The following is a 20,672-nucleotide window of genomic DNA, read 5'->3' as shown; positions in this document are numbered from 1 at the left end:
CTGGGGCGTGGAGCTGTGGCAGCCTAGCTCCACTGAGCAGCCAGTTTGACGTCCTTGCTTAGCAGCACTGTTTTTCATCTGCAGAGTGCTCATATCCCAAGCTCCCTGTACAAACATTTTCCAGAAGAATTTGGTTTAGGTTAAATGCCATTTATAGCACAAGAACAGTTTTCTATATCTGCTTATACTTGCTAATGTCAAGGGTTTTTTTAATTCTATTGTTTCTCTCCTGCCTAATCCTCAAAAGGCAATGACAGAAGGGAAGGAGGAATGTGGGGAGGCACAATAGAAATATAAAGATATAAAAAAGGAGGAGTAGGAATGAAGGAAAGTGAGGGAGAAAAAAAATTTTAAGAAATGATTCAAGTCCTGGTTGTATCTTAACAAGCGTTAAGTTCATTAGCACTCTTAATAAAGCATATAATTTATTGGAATTTCAAAATGTGATTTGGGAAGGCTGCTGACATTTGGGTGTTGTTTTATGGCTTGCAAACACTCACCAGTAACATGCTTACTGCTAGTTGTTTTGTAATCAGGCAGGATCATTTAGCTAATAGAGTTCCTGTCTCTGCACTCGTGAAGCATCATTTATATCTAATTATGCTATCTGAACACAAGTAAACCACACAGTGTGGTATTGTAGCATTAACAAGAAAATAAAACAGCTAATTGCCTAAAAATATTTTCAATAGTCTTACGTATTCTTTATGATGAATGATTATCTGACATAGGAAAAATGGTACATTGTGCAAATTGATGCATGTGGGATTTGATTTGCTGGATATCTAAATGCTTTCATGCGTTTATGTTTTCCACCTAAATTTGAATCTGCAGTGACAGATTTTTTAATATCTTTCTCCTATTGTTGGTGCCACTATCACTCTATATTGTACTACACACTTAGTAAATATTTGGGATGTTTTCAGGACAACATAAATGACTTTACCAAAAATACTTACATGTATTTACATTTACTTCCATGTCTAAAGTAAAGTTTATAGGTATATAATTTGCCAGTCTTAAGTCTCAAGGCTTTGTCATTTTTGCTAAGTAGAAAACTTCATCCAAGGTGCAGGTGATCCTGTAATATGAAGCTGATTTAGTTCTTACCCATTGGAGTTACATTAACCTGCTTCACTAGTCATTCGTGCTCTAACTAGTTGTAACTGCAGTAGCTCTGTAAGCTGCTCTTGTCTTTACTTCTTTCTCTTCTTCAGCAAGTATGCACATAGCATATCAAAATGTACCAACTAGTAGCTGCCAAAAGGAGACTTCTTAGAAAGATCTCTAAGCTTTTCTCATGAAGCTTGAGTTTCATGGCCTAAAAAGCAAGCCCACTCCCCTTAGATACACATAGCTATAGTTATTCTGACCAGAATTTTTACATAATAAATGTGTATTTCCTCCGGTTTATGTTGTAGCCACTTTTTCTTGTTTAAAGCAAAGTGCCTACAGACACACCAAAGTGTAAAATGAAAGTTAAACATGTTTTAAGCTGTCCCATTAGTCCCTTTCTCTAGCCCTTTTTTTTCCTGCTAGTTGCCAACAGAGTGTTCTTTCCAATATCTTAAAGGCATTCATCCTTCTGGTCCTCATTCCTATATCTGGGAGAAGTTGCTTTTTGGCTTTTTTTCTTTTTTTTGTATAGGCTATGTAGCCAGTGGACAGACAAAGGAATCTACAGAAAGTGATTTATGCTTTCAGTGAGCAGAATCATCCTTTACATCCCTTATTCAACTGAGCGTAGGAGAATCCTGGAGTTATTAGAGTTAAGTACGTGAAGTTAGATGGGAAGAACCTGGGTCTAAATCCTAGGCTTTGTTCGATGTTTGCCAATAGGATGAAAGCCCAAACTATATTTTCTGGTAGATTGTGCTTAATGTTTTGTGGCCAAAGAGCAATACAGGTGGTCTTATGCATCACTTATGAATCCTCATCCATGGCTTCTCTCTCACACATTATAATTAGATATTTGGAAAATATTAGTGTATGTTTCATTTTCGAAGCAATATACCATTTCTGTATCTTCCATAATTGCTGCCAATTTTGGCAAATCTGTTCTGCTGTTGTTGTCTTGGTAGATTTCAAATTTCTATTACCCAAAGTGTATTCTGTCTAAAGTGAAACAAATATGTTCTAATAGTCAAGGCATAAATAAAACAAAACATAGCTACATATACATACTGTAATTATTCTTCAAGTGTTACATATACAGAGTACATTGTCCCTCCTCCTTCTCTTTTACCTTAGGATCTAGAAAGCTAAGATAAACATGGTACATATTTCATTCTAATGACGTGTTTTGTACTCACACAATGTGGTACCTTGAGGAGTAGGTGACATGACTATTCTGTTTATTCAAAAGTAATTTTGTAATGTGTTTGTCTTCTAACAGTCTATTTCCTCTAAGTAGGGATATATGAGTTTGTGTCATGTTAATGTGCATACACCATGCCCTTTGTTAGAGATAAGATGTGCAAGATGTGTGCCACCCAATTGCTAACTGGAGCTTTCGAATACAGCACCTAAAGTGAAATGTTTCTGTCTACAACACATCTCAAAGGAGTAATAGTCATTATATCACTTTTGGGTCCTGTTGTGCTGTGTTTTGGGGTTATATGTAAAGCTGTGCATATGTGTACAAGGATGTGTTAACATGGTCATTCTCAGCAATGAGATTAATGAGATTTCTGGGTTTCGTTAGATGTCTTGCAAATCTGTGTGGGTCAGTTCTATAGTTGTTTTATGTTGGAATCATAAGGAACTATTTGGTATTAGTGCTCACAAAGGTTTTACAAACAAAAAATTACACACAATCTTTTTCAAAATGCTTAAAATTTGATAACTAGAATGATAACCAAAGCATGGTTCCTGAAGGGTTTTTTTTATGCTGTAGTTACATTTAGTTGTGCAGAATTTTCAACAAGTAGCCTTACAAATACAGACTGCAATTACTTAGCTAAATAAACTCTATTTTAGTAGACAGTCTCCTAAGAGTATATTAAGAAATATTTATATTTACTCACTTTACTAGAACCAGTGAACTGCAATTGAGACTGTTAGGTGTGATTATGAGCCAGATTTTGTAGTTCAGATGTGAAATTTCTGGACATGTTTTGCCATCATAAATCCTCCATAAGATCACTGTGGATTACAATGTGAAACTTGGAAAAGCTTTAGTAAAATATTCCTTAAAAGAAGAAGGGATATATATGAGTCTGTGTCTTGTTAATGTGCATATACCATATGAATGATTTCTACACACAGTATAGTTTACATGATGGGATATACACAATATAACACTTTGGGATGTTGTTTGCTTCAGGTGCCTTGCCGGATTTTCTGGACAGTTTTGTGAAATAGAAGTTAATGAGTGTAATTCATCACCTTGTCTACATGGTTCAACTTGTGAAGATCATATCAATGGATACACTTGTAAATGTCAGCAAGGTAACTGATATCTGGCAGAATAATCTTAAACAATGGCTGTTTTGACTGTCCAGTGTTATTAGTGAGAAAAATGGTAAATTATAGCAGGCTCTTTGTTTATATCTAAACCATAAAATACAAAAAGGTTAATGATCTCTTTGACCAGCTATGTAAGAAGAGAGGACAGGAAACAGCTGCTTTTCTGTAGGTTTCCAGATGAGGCAGTACTTTGAATGAAATCTAAAGAGAATTAACTAGTCTAATAAGCATGTTAGAAAGACTTAAAAGAGCTCATCAAGAGAGGCTGAAAATTATCTAGAGTATCTTTATTTATCTCTACTAATGTGGAGAACTTTACTAATCTCTACATTAGCCAAGTAGGCACTGTAGAAGGACTGGAAAATTTAACTGTCTACAGAATAAGATTGACTAAATAAAATTTGTTGAACATTTTAACTAAAAATTTGTGTTCTCGAGGAGGGATGAAAAGAAGTTTTCTGAAAACTTAGAAATAGTGTGCAAATTAATAGTTTCTAAAAAACTAGGTGTTTTCTTATGCTCACATAGATAAGTTTAATAGCTCTTGTGACTGAGGACAGTATAGGTTTTTTAGCATTAATACAAAAGCAAAGGTCACGGTCAGCCTTTATTGACATGTAATCGCAAATTTAATCTCTTCAGGACTGTTCACTGTCTCCTCTCCTTTCATGACTATTAATGAAGTACTTCTTGTCAGCATCAGAGGGTATGCATAAGTGCGCTGTAGCGTACTGCTCTATAAATCAGTTACTCTTCATCCGAGAGTGATCCTAGTATCTGCCTCCCGAACCGTACATTTTTCAGTTTAAGACTCTTGCTTTGTATTGTACTGACTTACACTGTTGAATACTTTCTTGGGTATTACTGATCCAAGATTTCTTAGCGATTATTTTAGAGATTATTTAGAGATAGTCCTGAAGATAAATACTCTGTTCATCCATGCTGTGTTCCTACATCTGATCTGCTTATCCTCTGAGGTAGGTTTACCTCGTTGGTTTCCATCAGCAAGCCATATGATCTTGCTAAACTATTCTGAAGTCAAGCGTTCATATATTTATTAGACAAAACTTTTCTCTTGAATAGTAGATCACCAGATAATGTTGCTTGCTCTTTTTTGCACAGAATTGTTTCCGTGTTTGTTCTTCATAAAAAACACAAAATGCAGTGAATATTAATAAAATTGGATTTTATTTTACATACTATCTTTTTATCCTGAAGTGTCCCTAATGCAATTTACAAAACTATGAAATGTAACACATTTTTTGAGACATATGTAAGATACTGAAGCAAGTGTGTGTGTGTGTGTGTGTGTGTGTATGTTTGTATGTTTGTATGTAAACAGAATCAATACGGACAGTTTATTCACTTCTTTAATCAGTGCTGAGGAAGGATGCTCTAATACATAAGACTGAAATGAAAGCACCTATAAGACAATCTGTCTCTGACTTACTAGAATCTAATAATTTTAGAAATTAACTTGCTCGGAGATTAAACGTTTATAGTGAGACTGAATGTTTAAGAGATGATACTCAGTAATCCAGAAAGACACTGGTGTTGATGTGTGAACCACTGGGTGAAAAATCTCTGGACTTTACCATACAAAGGGCTAAAATGCTTTATTATAATGGTCCCTTCTGATCTTAAAAGTCTGAGTTATGACCTGTCTTCGGTAGTATATGTCTGTGTTTTCTCTCAGTGCAGTTACACAATGCAATCCCTACCTGGACAAAAGTGTATTTGCCCTCAGGAAACTCTACCTAGTACAAAACAGGGCCACATACCAACAATACAGATGACTTAGAAACTCGTAAGATCTATTTTCTTATCATTACAATGCCTAACACAGAATAGATGGTCAAGTTTAAAATTTTTCTCCTTATTTTCAAAGCTATTAATACGTTGAATATATTTGAAATAGATATTTTTAAATCACTTACCAGCCAAGGACTGTAACTGCTGTTTCTATGCAAATGTATATGGAAATGCGTAGTGTAAGTAGAACAAGCTTCCTCTGGAGCTTTAGAACTCACACCTGCTGCTAACATGATTTAAACACCTTCCAATCCAAGTGTAAGGTGCACTTCTTTTGTTTTAATAAAAGCATTTAATAATGGTTTCTCTAGATGATTTCTCTGCTAGGTAAAGATGCCTGTATATCTTGTTTAATTAATGTGTTTTTTTCCAAATATTAGTTGAATTATATGGCACCCGAAACAGCTGAAGAGATTAGAAGGTTATAGCTTGGAAAAGGAGGGAAATTTGAGGGGCAGGGGAACCTTTGAAAGGAATAGCTTTTTGAAAAGTTGCACAACTGAAGATATCTTCCAGAGACAGAAAGAAGAAATGCTTAGAATAAATCTACTTTTGTTGCAGGCTACCACTTACATACAGTATGTCTTGGATTCCTCTACAAACCTATACCTACACGTATGGAAATGGGACTGAGTGTGTTTTAATTCTGTAAAGGCAGTTATGTGAAGGAACTTTCCACAAGGCAGAAACTCTCTGATATCCAGCCACGGATCCAGGGTACTAATTTAATGAAATGCAGAAGGGATAGTGGCCAGATAGAAGGAGGAACTGAGGCCAGATGATTTCGGCTTCCCCAAACCCACCCGAGAACAAAATGAAACATGTGATGAGAGCATGTGATACCAGAAAGGAGAATTTATCTAGTTCTGACACAAATCCATTCTGTAATGGATCATGAATTTTGTCGGCTACTGTCCCAGTAGCAGATCACATACCCTTAGCATAATAGATGCCTGTTCAGGATCTGTAGGCACAGCTGCAGGCTGTTCAGGTGCAGAAGCAGCATGGAGGGGTGTAAACCACATCGTAACAGCATCTCAGAGAGCTTGAAAGAACCAGCAGCAGCTGCTGGAACTGGTAGTGGCTTCGCAGTTGAAGTCTGTAGCTGGGACAGGCTGCGCTTCTAACAGTGCAGCTACTGCCAGGCCTGGAATGTGACTGACGGGTCCGTTTGACAGACGCTTTGAGGCAGAGACAGGGCTTGGGCCTCTAGGTTTGGATCAGCTGAGGGCTTCTTTTTTTTTTTGAAAGTGGAAAATTTAATTGGAGAAATAACAAAGCTATAATTGGTGTTGGAGCACCATGGCAGAAGGTGTGGCTTTCTTCAATAACTAGCCATATTTACAAAGTTCTGGTTTGGGGTTTACATTTACAATCAAATAGGCTGCTTCCAGTTTGGCTCAGCCTCAGAGGAGTGAGTTCTCAAGACAGACTCGAACCTCATGATCGGTTTTGGCCTCTAACTTGTGGATTTGCTTAGTTTTAAAGAAGATGTTGTAGGAAATGCATATTACCAAAAATGCCAGCAATCTCAACTTTGAAGTACAAGAAGAAGGTTTTATTCCAACCTGCACTTGCCATGAAATTGTTCTCCTGAATAATCTGGTAGAATAATCTGTCTCAGAATTTCTCTTTTCAACTTTTTTACCCTAGTTTATTTTTTGTTACTCTGATTATTTTCATCTATCTAAATCTCCAGTTTTTCTTCCCCAGTGTGGCACTAATGCATGAATTTGACAAACAGCATAAAAAGGTCAAAATGAAGATAAGCAATTACATATTATTTCATTTTACATTTTGGGAAAAAAGGTTGCCCTTTGCAGACAGGGAATAAGCTAAGAGGTTTCAGGGAGCATTTTACCCATTTCAATTCTTAGGTACATGAGAGAGAGAACAATACAGATAATTCTGTAGGTGAAGGGCAAGCTGTAAAGTCAGATAATTCAGTAATGCAGGAGTACATTCAGGTTTTACCCTTGTTTGCTTAAAGATCTTACTAAATTATTTATTCTAGATTCTAATGGATATTTTTTTACTTTCTTCCTGACAGGATGGGAAGGCCTCCACTGTGAGCTGGATGTCGATGAGTGCATATCCAGTCCCTGCATACATGGCATCTGTGTTCAGAGGGAACCCAGCTTTGGTTATACCTGTTTTTGCAAGCCAGGATTTGTGGTAAGATGCTGACATTCTTTTTCTCCTTCACGTAACCTGACTAATCACTGTTGCACAGAAAATACTGTATGTAATTCCTTTTTATCCCCATTCAGATAAAACCTGGCCTTTGTGAGAAATACAGTATTTTAGTAACTCTGTTGGTTTTTTTACTAACAGGAGCTCTAATATTCCAGAGAAATATTTACCTATTATTCAAAAAAAAAAAAAAAAAAAAGATTTACAACAATGTGAGTGTATCTAATGTCCTTTTCAGTCATCAAAGTCCATTCATATTTTTACATATGTACTGAGCTCTCATTTTCAACTATTGCACACAGACGGCTATTTTGACAACAAATTCCCTGAAACTAAATCAAACAGTTCCTTTGAGTGCTTGACCCTGTGAACTTTTGTCCTATGTTATATTCTCTCTGTTTTACATACCAAAAGAATGCTTTGAGGGTGGCTAAATGCCAGTGGCCAAATGCTAGTGTTGTATTTAACTAAGGTTGAAATTTCCATGCAGCACTACCTTTTCCTGCAAGTTCTTTCTGCTGCTGAAGACATGCAATTGGTATTTACAATCTGAGCTTGTGCTTTACTTCATTACACTTTACTTTAAGAGATACACTGACTTACCAGTATCATTTAATAGTTTTGGGTTAGTAACAAGGAGAATAAACAGTATATGGTCCCTATTTTTTTTTGCTCTTCCTGCTTTAGTAATTTGTATCTCCAAACTTGAAATTATGTTATTTTAATGTCTTAACTTCATAAATGGTGACAGTTATGCCTGTTTTAATATCTATAAGCCATTTATATTTGGTGGATTTAAGTCTATAAGATAAAAGGAAAAGATTATTGTGAAGTGGATTCAGATTTGCCTTCTTAGATTCTCCTGTGCAACCAAGTCAGGAAAGGAAGGAGTAGCTTTTTGAACTTCAGTTTCAGGGCCTCTTCCCACAGCAGAAGTTTTTCATTTACAGCCAAGGAGGAAAAAGCTAACCATGCAATAGAACAGAAAAAAAGTTATTCTAAAGAGCAAAAAAAAATCTGTCCTTTGGTTCTTTTCAGGCACTAGATTAATCTGTGTCTCATGCCAGTTCTATCAAAGGGATCCCCAGTAGAGCTGGAGATCCTAGTAAGGGTCAAGGAGGAGCAGGAGTGGGCTGCTCTGCAAGGAAAGGCAAGCCAGGAGTCAAAGATACAGACCAGGTGTGCAGTAGCACAGTACCTGAACTAGGAGAGCAGAACAGGTCCAGTGACAATAACCAGGCTCAGCCAAAACTCTGGTGACTGCCAGACAGGTTCATGGTCATCTGAGGTTAAGCCAGGAAGTCAAGTCAGCAAGGCAAGGTCAGGATCAACAAAGTATTAGGCCTGTTATAGCACGCCTACAATAAAACTCAGACAAGGACTAAGGGCAAGGGCCTGTGCTTAAATGCAGCTTCTGAGATGAGGCATGGAGGCCCCAGATGAGACTTCTCATGTGCCTTTCTCACAAATTAGCTCTTACCGCAGCAGGCTGATCCAAGGTTACAGAGCTGCACTGCATCAGAGCTGACCTTGAGCAGAGGCAGCTAAACCTGTGGGTGTCAGGGATGAGGTTGCAGAGCTGGACTGCAGAGAATGATGGTTATAGGCTGAACAGGGCCATGACAATAATATGTTCAAGTCTAAAATACCAAAAGACTGTCCTGTTAATGGTCTTATCACAGGACCTTTCTTTTCAACTCCTTTTTCACACATGCACACTTCAATCCTCGGACTGGAACTTGTGATTTTAATCAAACTTGGTACAAAGTGCTCCATCATTAGCAGTGAATGAAGAAAGGGCTGTCTTCTTTTGCCTGTGTGGTACAAACTTGAAAATAGATAATGGTAGCCTTTACAAGAAATTGAAATTGCCACTTTTTCAGCAAGCCTACATTCATTTCCAGAAAAAGGGGTTATGTTTTCCTGGAGTCTGCATCCATGTTTGGCATAATCCAAAACCAGAGAAGGGCTCAGTGGAACCTCATTTAACCTCACTATAACCAGAAGTCTTTCCTAGAGTCAGAGTATTCATCATACCTGAACCAACCAGTGGGAAGCCATCACTGTTTTTGTTGTTGTTGTTGTTGTTTGAGTTGTGCTTTTTTGGCTAAGATGCACTCCTGGTGTTACTCTAAATGAAAAGAAGTAGAATATCCCTGCATTCTAGATATAGAGACTACCAGTTCCATGTGTCTTAGCTTTTCCAGTGTCCCTCCCCTCTTTGCTTACAATAGAGCATCACTGTTCTGGGATCAATGGGTCCTTTATTTATGTAAAATATCCTTATAGAGATCTGCATATGAAGGATTCTGTGGAGGCAGAGATGTTTTTCTAAATAAAATACATTTTCTCAGATCCCTCAGAGGAGTAGTAGAGGGAGGATAAAGACCAGTCTAAACTTGGCAATGGATTCATATTTCATCACAGATTAGTTCTCTGCATAACAGTGTACAATATTAATATGGTAGACTTCTACAGCTATTGTATCTTCTGAAAAGAAAACAGAGGGAAAATGAGGAAAGTATTAAATATTCATTGGAATAGAATATTTGTTTCTGTGACAGTTCCAAATTCTATTCTTTCACAAAGTAGCTAGTAGAAAAAATAAACAATATTTATCATAATAAGATACTTCCAAGAAGATCCTGGATGACCAGATCATCTTGGGTAAAGAACTATTTGGCAATGAGTTTATAAAATCTGTATTTTATCATAAATTCTTGGTAGGTTGAAATGGGATTTTATTAATGCAGTAGTCTGACTGAACTTATTGACAGACTAGCCTAAGAAAGAAGAGAGTAGCGCATAACAATGCAAAAAAATTATTTGCAGGGTGCTTTTTATAGCATAAAATGGGTGCAGTTAGTAGCTTCCCACAATCTGTAGCAATTGCTATTTTTGTGTCTTCAAAAGGAAGGCAGGCATTCAAAAAGGGGCCAGGCAATGATGAAGGATATATCAGCTGAGGGACATAGTCCTTTTATATGGAAAATAGTCAGACCCTCAAGTCAAAGAATTCTCATTTTGCTCATTAAGTATTTATAGTTCTGTTACAAGAGCAACAGTAATGGAGAAGTTGAATTAGGATATTTATTTGCTATTTCTCACAAAATATGTTCTCAGCACTAAATAATAATATCAGTGAGCAGGTTTAAAATCCATAGAAGAATTTATTTTTCACACTGCAGAAAATTCATTGGTTCAAGCCAGTGTTGCATGATACTGTAGAAACCAAAAGGACAAATAAGTCCAAAAAGAGAACAGAAAACTTTCAGGAGGATAGTCCATCAGTATTTAATTTCCTGAACATTACACTGGTATAGGGAGTCTTTCAATCACTCATTGCCAGAAGCCAGAAAGATATATTTGGGGAATTATCAGATGCAATCTCTGCTCATTTTTTTCCCCTATATTTTATTAGCCTACCGACGATGAAGGTGGATAGACCTTTGGTCTGGTGCATGGGAGCAGTTTTTGTATTAATATGTAGCTTGAGAGTTAAATGTACATTGTGTCACAGAACAAACCCTTAAAGAAGAAAGTTGCAGACCTCTAGAGTAGCTGGAATTTAAAATGTATTGTCTTTGCTTTTATTCCACTATCTGCTGCTCCATCTTCAGTCACTCAGATTCTTCTATACTTTCGGAAATCCACGTTAGAGAAAGAAAACTGGAATAACAGAAAAATTTGTAAAACTTATATCTTCAGTATGAAAAATAAGGATAGGTAGGGCCTAAATAGCTCCAGATGTGGATTCAGTGGGCCCCTGGTGGTTCTGGTTCCTAACGGCCTGGTAAATATGTGGTGAAAACAGTGGAATTCCCACAGGAATAGGTATTCAAGAAACTCCAGCTGCAGTATATTTAAGTAAATCTTCTGTAGTGTATGTATGTAGTGCTATCTGAAGTATGGATCATAAAGTATGGATCATGAAGTTTCTCTGTCACATTGAAAATGAAAACAGCCAGTGGTACATGGAATAAATGTTTACTTTTAAAATGGAAACATCTGTAGAAACATACCTACTTTCAAAAACAAATCTGCAGCATCTTCCTGCTTGTAAACTGTTAAAAACATTTATCTGAAGTATTTGCAGTCACTTTGAAGGCTATCAAATTCATCCATGACTATTTAATGTACCCTTCATGTGCAGTTGCGATTATCCACATCTGCTTTGTTTCTACGAGTCATAAAATCGTAATCATATACCCTTCTTTTCACCATTACATGTAGTTGTAATAAAACCCGCTAATTTACTAGTCGCAAGAAAGGTCAGAATGAAACATTAGTTTTATGGCATTAAGAAAGATTATTAGACAGAAATCGTATTCATGTAATGAGCTGATCATTTATGCTATGTGTAGAATTAGAAAAGAACAAGAAAGAAACATGCTTTTATCATAGGAAGTCTGAGATATATATTGGATTGCTGTCCTCTTATGCTTGAGAAAACCAATACACTGATTTTATCAGATGCCATAAATTCACCAGTTAGCTAGTCTGCTGGCCAAAACAGATCACGAATTTGAATGAATCAAATATGGTTTTATCTAAATCACCCCAGAAATGTCTCCTTCCATTTAAAATACTGAATGATTTAAACTACTTGTAAAAAAGTTCTTATTTCTTTAGATGGAAAATTATATTGGCCTTTGCCAAAATTCATTTATCTTAGCTCTTAAGAGGGTTTCAGATTCGAGGGTGCTATGTTTTTTTCTTTTTTTTTTTTTTTAATAAGGACATTCTGATGGATGATCCAGTAAACATATGAAATGTGTACTCTTTGCTCCAGCACAGATTAATATAACTTTAGACTCCTGGCACAGAAGGAAGGAAATAATAGAAAAATTTCATGAGTAGGCTTTTAAATACAAATAGTTGTTTTTTTTAAAAAAAAAAAAAAGGAAATCGAAGAAACCCTAAAAAAGAGATAAGGTTAGATTATGTTCTGTATGCTCCATGATGCCAGGAACAGTTGGATAGATGCAGATTACTGTACAGATTACTTCCATTGATGATAGAAAATATAACAAGGAAGAAGTGTATCTGTAACAGATAAAATTTTCAAAATTGCAGTAATATGGTAGATATTTAGATTCTCAGTAGTGTTTTCTGTCAGCAATTACATTTAATATCTGTCTTATATTAGGAATAAATTTGTATGTTTAACACCTTTGGAAAGACCAAAGTAGTAGCCTTGGGTTTTTTTGTTTTTTGGGTTTTTTTTTTTTTTGAGAATATCACAAGACTTTGCAAATCTTTATTTAATGAAGGTACAGATAGATAAGACCTTCTCCTTCCCAGTTTCCTATCGTAATAGTAAATAAAACTGACATTTTTGCCTTCCACAGTGACACCACTAAGAATGTCTTTGTCTTTGACAAGTTAAGTCATTAACAATTAATTGTTAGTTTTACTGTTGTGTGATCTGTAAGACATATAGAATCATACCATGTTTTAGTTTAACTGAAATTTATAATTACCACATCTAATGTAAATGTAATATGTTACATAATATGTTATAATTATCTAAATCATATATATATTAACCTATTTTTCCTAAGCAAACTCTTGTGAAATCATTCTTGTTGAATTTCAGTTTCCGTGTCTCCACTTCTGCTTCTCTTTCTCTGTTGCGCTGCCTACTGCTCCCTAATACCATAAACAAATTTGATAGAGTTGTCAGAGATTTCAGAAATACAAAAGTTGCTTCCAGTCCTGTGAAAATAGCTAGCCAGACAGAGATTTCTTACGTGTACCCCAGTTCCAGGAGAAGCTTTATTTGGAACTCATCTCTCTTGGATGTTAAACATGAGACATATACTTTACAGGATATCAGGCTGTAGTAGTTTATAGTATTCAAAGAACATGTTTCTTTGAGTCATCAGTGTGCTTTGCACTGAAAAATCTCATTTTTGTGGCTAACATAGTAATACTTGAACATCATTAAAACATTTGTGATAGCGCATAAGTAATTTTCACAATACTTCTATGAGGTATGTAAGCGTTATGTTAACTTTACACCACTTTCCCCAGTATTCTAGGTGCAAACAAAACCATAGAAATTAAAAAAAAAAAAAGTCAAAATGCATGTGTCGAAAGATTACATGATCTGTGTGTATCATTTACTGTACTCACATTATTCTAAATGGAGACCTAGCTGATACTATCAGTGGAACTTCAACGTTTGTTTGACTGCCCAGAAACTTAAAGCCTAAACATAGGTGTCCGGTGCCATTTGGAAGTTTCCCTGGCTTCCTGCTACCACTCAGAAGGCCATGGGTTTTCCATAGACTTTGTGTAACATCTGCCAGCACCATCTAGCTGTCTCAGACATAATCAGAGCAATCCAAAGAGCACTAGACATACATGTTTTGGCTATCAAATCCAGTCCGGTGTCTACTTTATGGTAATTGATTTTCTTCTTGAGCTTTCTTGACTAACAATGTGACATAGTTACCTAAACACAAACACCCAACATTATTTGAGACACTGTATAATAATATCCAAAATACTTTCATGAGGAAGCTGAAATGGCATAGGACCTGTAGGTCCTACACCTCCTGAATTATCAGCTGGGATTTGGACAAGATACTCAGCAATTCCAGAAATGATATTAAACACCTACATTTAAGTAGCTGCCTCCCTCAGAATCTCTACTGACTTTAATGGGAGTCTAGACTCCTACTGTGCTTGTAGTTACTACCAGAACACACCTAAATTTGAATGTGTCAGTCTTAAACTGAATCCTAAACTTTATGTTTATGCTAGTAAATTAAGTAGTGCCAAAGAACATTTCCGGACACTGAAGCTCACTGAACGATGAATATAGCTAGATGTAGATATATAGACACAGATAGCTACATCATTAAGCTGTTAAAGCAGGCCTGCTGTGGTTCTGACATGTGCCAGCTAACACTTCCACAAACAATTCCCGACATGGCCCAGAAATTAGCAGAGGTCGGGGACTTCTCCAGTTTGTGAATTGGGCATGGTCACCCTGGGCTGGAGAGAGGGGGAGATTTTAGAGATATGGACATGGGTCACTCCACATCATTTACTCAATGTCAGAAAATGGTACCACGAAAATTCATTTTACTAACATAGATACAGATAGTGCATTGCAGAGAACTAAGAAAATTTTTTAAATGACAATGGATTTTGTTAAGTGGTTAATGCTGTTTTTTTCTGACTGGACAGCATAATTAAATCTTAGCTATAACTATATACTGCATACTAAAAAGCTGTCAATTCAATATACTGTTTTGATTCAGTTATCTAAAATATGACATTCAGTAGCTTTTTTTTAAAGCAGTGTTCTCTCTGAAACAATCTGATTTTCAGCTGGAACTACTGTTAATTCTTTAATTTACAAATTGCATTCTCATGCTCACTAAAAATGGTGCAGTAGTTTAAATCTCGTCACTTATCTAGTTCATTTGCAGGCATAAAATCAGAAATCCTGATGTCTTTGTGATATCAAGCTTCAGAAGCAGTGCTAAACTGCAATGTTATTTTTCTTCAGTCATATTAGGAAGAGTGTTGCCAGGAGATCAAGGGAGGTAATCTTCCCCCTCTGCTCAGCGCTGGTGAGGCCCCATCTGGAGTACTGTGTCCAATTCTGGGCTCCCCAGCACAAGAGAGACATGGAACTACTGGACAGAGTCCAGTGGAGGGCTGCAAAGATGATTAGGGGACTGGAGCATCTCTCTTATGAGGAAAGGCTGAGAGACCTGGGCCTGTTTAGCCTGGAGAAGAGAAGACTGAGAGGGGATCTTATCAGTGCATACGAATATCCAAAGGGAGGGTGTCAAGAGGATGGGACCAGACTCTTTTCAGCGGTGTCCAGCGACAGGGCAAGAGGCAATGAGCACAAACTGAAACACAGGCAGTTCCATCTGCACATGAGGAGAAACTTCTTTGCTGTGGGGGTGACAGAGCACTGGAACAGGTTGCCCAGAGAGGTTGTAGAGTCTCCTTCTCTGGAGATACTCAAAACCCACCTGAATGCGATCTTGTGCAATGTGCTCTGGGTGACTCTGCTTGATCAGGGGGCTTGGACTAGATGATTTCCAGAGGTCCCTTCCAACCTCAACCATTTGTGATTCTGATATATCATGGATTTACACTCTTAGTCTTCCTGCTGCCATTGCTTGTTTCAGAGAAATTAAATCAAACAGCTGAGAGGACACAAAGGAAGATGAGTGATAAATTGACAGTTTGAGATATTTATACCTTGTTGTTTTCATCAAACAACCTAGAAGACATCTCTTTCAAAGACTTAGGATCAAATGTCAACCACTGTTAGCTTTCCATTGTCAGATGCTTCTATGGGCTGATTTTTTTGAGTTTTCAGCCGTCAGAATAAATAGTTTTCTAATGCATAAGCATCAAAGTTTTGATTTCTCCAGTGTTCATGTATATTTTGTCTTTGTGGCCAAATAGGGGGATGAAACAACTTTACAGTAGTTAGAAGTAAGATTCAAAATCGAGATTTGTACTCTGCACTACCTAACTTTTAGAAGCCCTTCTACTAGCTCTATTTACAGTTCTTGATTCTATTCCAGGGTTTTTAAAATATCTATTAGGAGAGGCCAGCAAACTGACCTGGCAAGTAACAAGCCCTGAGGAGAAGGTGAAGCTTACTCCAGCCCTTCAAAGAGAGGGACACATCTCCCTCTAGCTTGTCTTCATTTTGAAAATTGTATCGGACTTGGTTGCTTAAGACAGTCTAGCCCTTTCTCACACAAAAAGCTAGGACATTGGTAGGACATTCTTTATATCTAACAACTAGTGATTTGAGTTATCCTTGAGAATATGATTGGCCTCAAGGTCATCTCTGTCAACAGTTGTCTATAGCAGCAGACAATAAGAGGCAGCAAAAGAGCCAAACCATAGTTAAATTATGTGGCCTAGAAATGATGATAATAAAATCATGAACAAGCCTATTCAAAAACTCCAGAGATTATTAGCAAACCTAGCACGTGTAGTTAGGTATCAGGTCATACATTGTCAGATGTCCATGTCTTTTAGGGATGAAGATGTGTATGTTTAAAATGACTATTCATAAGATTCTTCTAGCTTAGCCAAGTTTGCTCTCCACATAGCCCATTAGTTCATTACAACTGAAGTGAAAAGAAAATGAACCAAGGTCTAGCTTCAGTGTATATTTATTTCACACTCTGAGAGTGGATTTAATTCATGCAATTATTGCTGTAAAAGAAATGCATTATTTCTTCCCTTTATTGCAGACCACTGAATATGAACATTTCTAATTCATTACTAGGAAGTATATTTCAGAATTCCCATGAATTGTTACAGTGTTGATAAAGAGTCAGTGCCAGGTCCAATTTGAGACTGCCACTACAATTTCTTTTCCTAAATGGTATCTGCAAACCTAATGTGTTAACAAGGTGCTGTGTGAAGATTTGGCAAGAGGCTACAAATATTGGGCTACAGTGTAAAAAAAGAAAGTAGAACATTAATTTCAGAATCAAAAACTGTAGGTTGTTAGCTAAATTCTCTGCACAAAACTTTATATATAACTACTTGTTACCTTCTAATCTAGAGGTTGTGCTTAGTTAAACCATTTTTTATTACTGGTGACAATACCACGTTTGATATACTTGCTACTACAAATCTGAGGGAAAATTATTTTTATTTGTAATTGCTTAATACTGAGTGAGAGTCAAAATAGCATTGGGTTAAAATTAAAAAATATGTAACTATACCATTAAATTACTTAAGCAGTATTTTCCAGATGGTTAGATTTGCTTTTGAAAGTTTGGACAGCTTGATAAAGACAAACAACATTTTAGAATCAAAAGAAAGCAATAATTTGAACTAATGTGACTATGAAATGCAAATTGCCTTCAAATATGGCTTTTTAAAAATTCTCTTTCAGGGACGAAGCTGTGAGCTTAATTACAATGATTGCCTTATACAGTCCTGCTCCATTGGGTTCCTTTGCATTGATGAAATAAACAATATCACCTGTTTACCTACTATCCCCCAAAGCAAGCTAACTGTCACTGAAATGGCAGAAGGGTTTCCTACTGAGATTTTGGATAATGACCTTTCATCAGCCCTGTCTGTGTCTACGGAACTTTGGTCTAAACAGGCTACCCCTGACTTTCATGCAGGAGAGGTGTCTCAAGGTAAGAACAGGAAGTTTTTGAGTAATGTATGTATCAAACTTCTTTCCCTTTTAGTGCTTTTTCAATGGTAAGAATATTCAAAGTGTATCAATTTTCTTCTATTCCTTCAGAATGTTGTTTTCCACCTCCTATGCTTCCTTGTGTTCTTCATGTATTTCCCATCCTTTCTTAATTACCTGTTTAAATGTAATTGGTAAATTATTCTTTTCTCTCAATAATATTTTTCTCCAGCATCTTACACATCCAATAAAGAAAACTGCTTTCTCTTAGCTTGGTTTTCAGTTTGCTTTGCTACAGTGTGCAATTTCATATGCCTTATATCATGTTCAGCTCTCTCTGACCCTAGTGCCAATCTTCTCTTCTTCCTTGACTAGTCAGCAGCAGACAGATAATTTGCCTTACTCCATGGGGACCTTCGTTTTTCTTTCCTAGTTCATATCTTTTCTGAGTGCTTCCTTTTCTGTGTGTCTGAATGTTTTTAATGAAAAACATCTGCAACAACTCTCCCAAGATCTTTGTCATTTTAACTGTTTATAGTCGAGGTTTTGGGAAGAAAAAAAAAAAAAAAAAAAAAAAAAGCCTATTCTGTTATTCCTAGCATCTTTAAAGAAAGTCAACACATACAGAATTGTAGCAGTTTATTTGGAAGGTTGTGTCTTCATTGTGGCCTTTTCATTTTACTAATGTTAGTTTTATACACATAGTATGTGTATAAGACATCTTTTTACATTTACTTTCATTTTTGCCTGTATACTCTGTCCTTTAAACTAATTATTTGTATAAGAAATGCTTAAGCTTTTGTTGTTTTCTTAATAGGTAGTATTGCTGCTTGATGTAGGTAATGACACTGAATGAAATGCAGTTACTAAATGCAGTTACATCTGTATTTCTTCCAGCATATCATGTCTGCTAGCTGACTGATGTTCTTAGTAGAAAATATTCACAATTCATTCATTTTATATTGATACATAGCAGCAATTTGATGTAGAAAATTTCATACTTCTGTTCTGAGTAGTGCCATTTGTTCTGATGCTGGCCCCCATACAGACTGTGAATAATAGGAGGGTTTGCATTTACTCAACTCCTGAGGTCACTTAAACTCCTTCTACACTTTTATTAAGAATATGATTTACAGAGTTGTATTTGTCTGCTATGTAATACCTTGGTAAGACTGAATGATGTTTTAGTGGCCATATAATTTGCTGCAGATTTGGTCCAGGGTCCAAGTTGTTCGTTTTTTCTTTTCTCCTAATTCTTCTTTCTTTTTTTTCTTTTTTTTTTTTTTTTTAATTTTTTATCCTTAAAGGTCTGAAAAAGACAGGTATTTTGAGTTGTGAGATACTTCTGACTAATAATTTGGCTAAACTGAGCTATGGACTAGGAGGACTAATTGTCACTGGAGAGTCTTCAGCAGTATTCAGGATAGCAACCTCAACAGATGTTCTGTCTTCACAGTTTCTCAGTTCTGTTGTTCAGGTCTCAGTGAAAATAAAGGCTAATATCACACCTGTACCATATGTGGCTACTGGTACTTCCATAGAGCTAATGTCAGTAGTTCTTTCCCAAAATGGTTATGATACAGCCTCACTTATTACTAGTTCCTTAATGGCCCATACTGTTTTCCCTACACAAGTTTCATCGTTACAGCGGCACCAAACTTTTGCTTTATCTACCACAGACATGAGTGCAGTAATTAGTAGCATACCGGGGCTGAAATAGAATTAAATAGTCACTCATTACTCTCCCACAGATTACAGTTCACAACTACTACAAGTGCAGCTTCAGTTCTTTCTAGGTTGCTTCAAAAGAGTCTTGGAGAATTGTCAGATGTATTTTCAGTATCAGAAGAGTGCTGGAGATTACCAAGTTCTTCTATAACGCCTCATTCCACTACTAAGACATTTATTTCAAAACAGATATCTTTCCCTAGTTCATTAGTTATGCACAAAACTCAAATGCAAACATCTCTTCCTAGTGAATATCTGGCTGTTGCTGCTTCATCCATCAACCAGAGACTCTCAAATATCAAATCACAGTCTGCTGATTCTTTAAGTGAATTAACCCAAATATGTGCAACATGTTCTATGACTGGATTAAAACCCTCTGATGAATTCTTAGATCAAGTTCTGCATAGCAAACAATCTCCATTTTATGAGACATTTTGGATGAACTCAGTGATGTTAAGCAGCTGGTATACACTAATGGGTGCTACTACTATTACTTCCGGGTATTTATTTTCTTCATCTAGCAAAATAATACCATCAGTGGAGTTCACAAAACTGTCATCCTTGCATCCCACTACAGGAAATACACATGCATCTCTGACAGGAGGATCTGTTCTACCTTTGTCTTCACAAGAATCAGATACTCATTTTCCATGTTTTGATACAGACTGTGTGACTATTTTTCCTTCCCAGGCCATCTCTTTAGAACCATCATTTTCAACATGTACATCCTTTCAAGAAATACATACAGATGTGACAAAAAGATTAACTGCTATTGAGCAGCTGACAACAGAGGAAATTCAACAATCACTGGAATCAGAAGCATATGATCCATTTATGGAGATCCATCATTTAATAATAAAAAGTGAGGGTACTTCCTTAGATGTTCAGCTGACTTGTGTATTTCAAGAGCTACTTTCAAACCACATAGTAAATAGTATTTCTGAGTTCAAAACACATTTACTCATAAATCCACATGAGACTTTAAAAATATTATCAAAAACAATCCAGTCAAGTGTTCTTGCTTCGCATCTTCTGTCTACAAAAACTTCAGGTCTAGACTTACTGATTGAATACCCTGAAAAGTTCTCATTTTTGGAATCTCCTAGTGATGAGTTACCTCACTTCATTTTATCTGGACAAACCCTGTCTGTGCAAGCACAAATTCTTAAAATGTTAGTGACAAAGCATTTATCTTCTCATACCAGTTATCTTGCTTTAAGTTCTGCCTTACAAGGTGTTAGCAATACTGTACTGGAATGTATGAAATGGACAGACCACACTGCTGTGCATGATAAGGAACTTCTCATGAGTCTAA

The 20,672-nt window shown here is 36.4% G+C and overlaps 1 protein-coding gene across 1 annotated transcript in view; it reads left to right on the top strand.

Annotated features, from left to right (window-relative positions):
• The window catches only part of EYS (eyes shut homolog), a 909,330-nt gene that overhangs the window by 508,729 nt on the left and 379,929 nt on the right, over window positions 1-20,672 (top strand). Inside the window, exons 29-31 of the mRNA XM_064508633.1 lie at window positions 3,326-3,450; window positions 7,331-7,455; window positions 17,378-17,630. Coding sequence (XP_064364703.1) covers window positions 3,326-3,450; window positions 7,331-7,455; window positions 17,378-17,630 — 503 coding nt within the window. The remainder of the gene's footprint in view (window positions 1-3,325; window positions 3,451-7,330; window positions 7,456-17,377; window positions 17,631-20,672) is intronic.

Source organism: Dromaius novaehollandiae, chromosome 3 (genome assembly GCF_036370855.1).
Source record: "Dromaius novaehollandiae isolate bDroNov1 chromosome 3, bDroNov1.hap1, whole genome shotgun sequence".
Lineage (NCBI taxonomy): Eukaryota > Metazoa > Chordata > Aves > Casuariiformes > Dromaiidae > Dromaius > Dromaius novaehollandiae.
The sequence above is the reverse complement of the archived record's forward strand: the minus strand, read 5'-3'. Positions and strand labels throughout refer to the sequence as shown.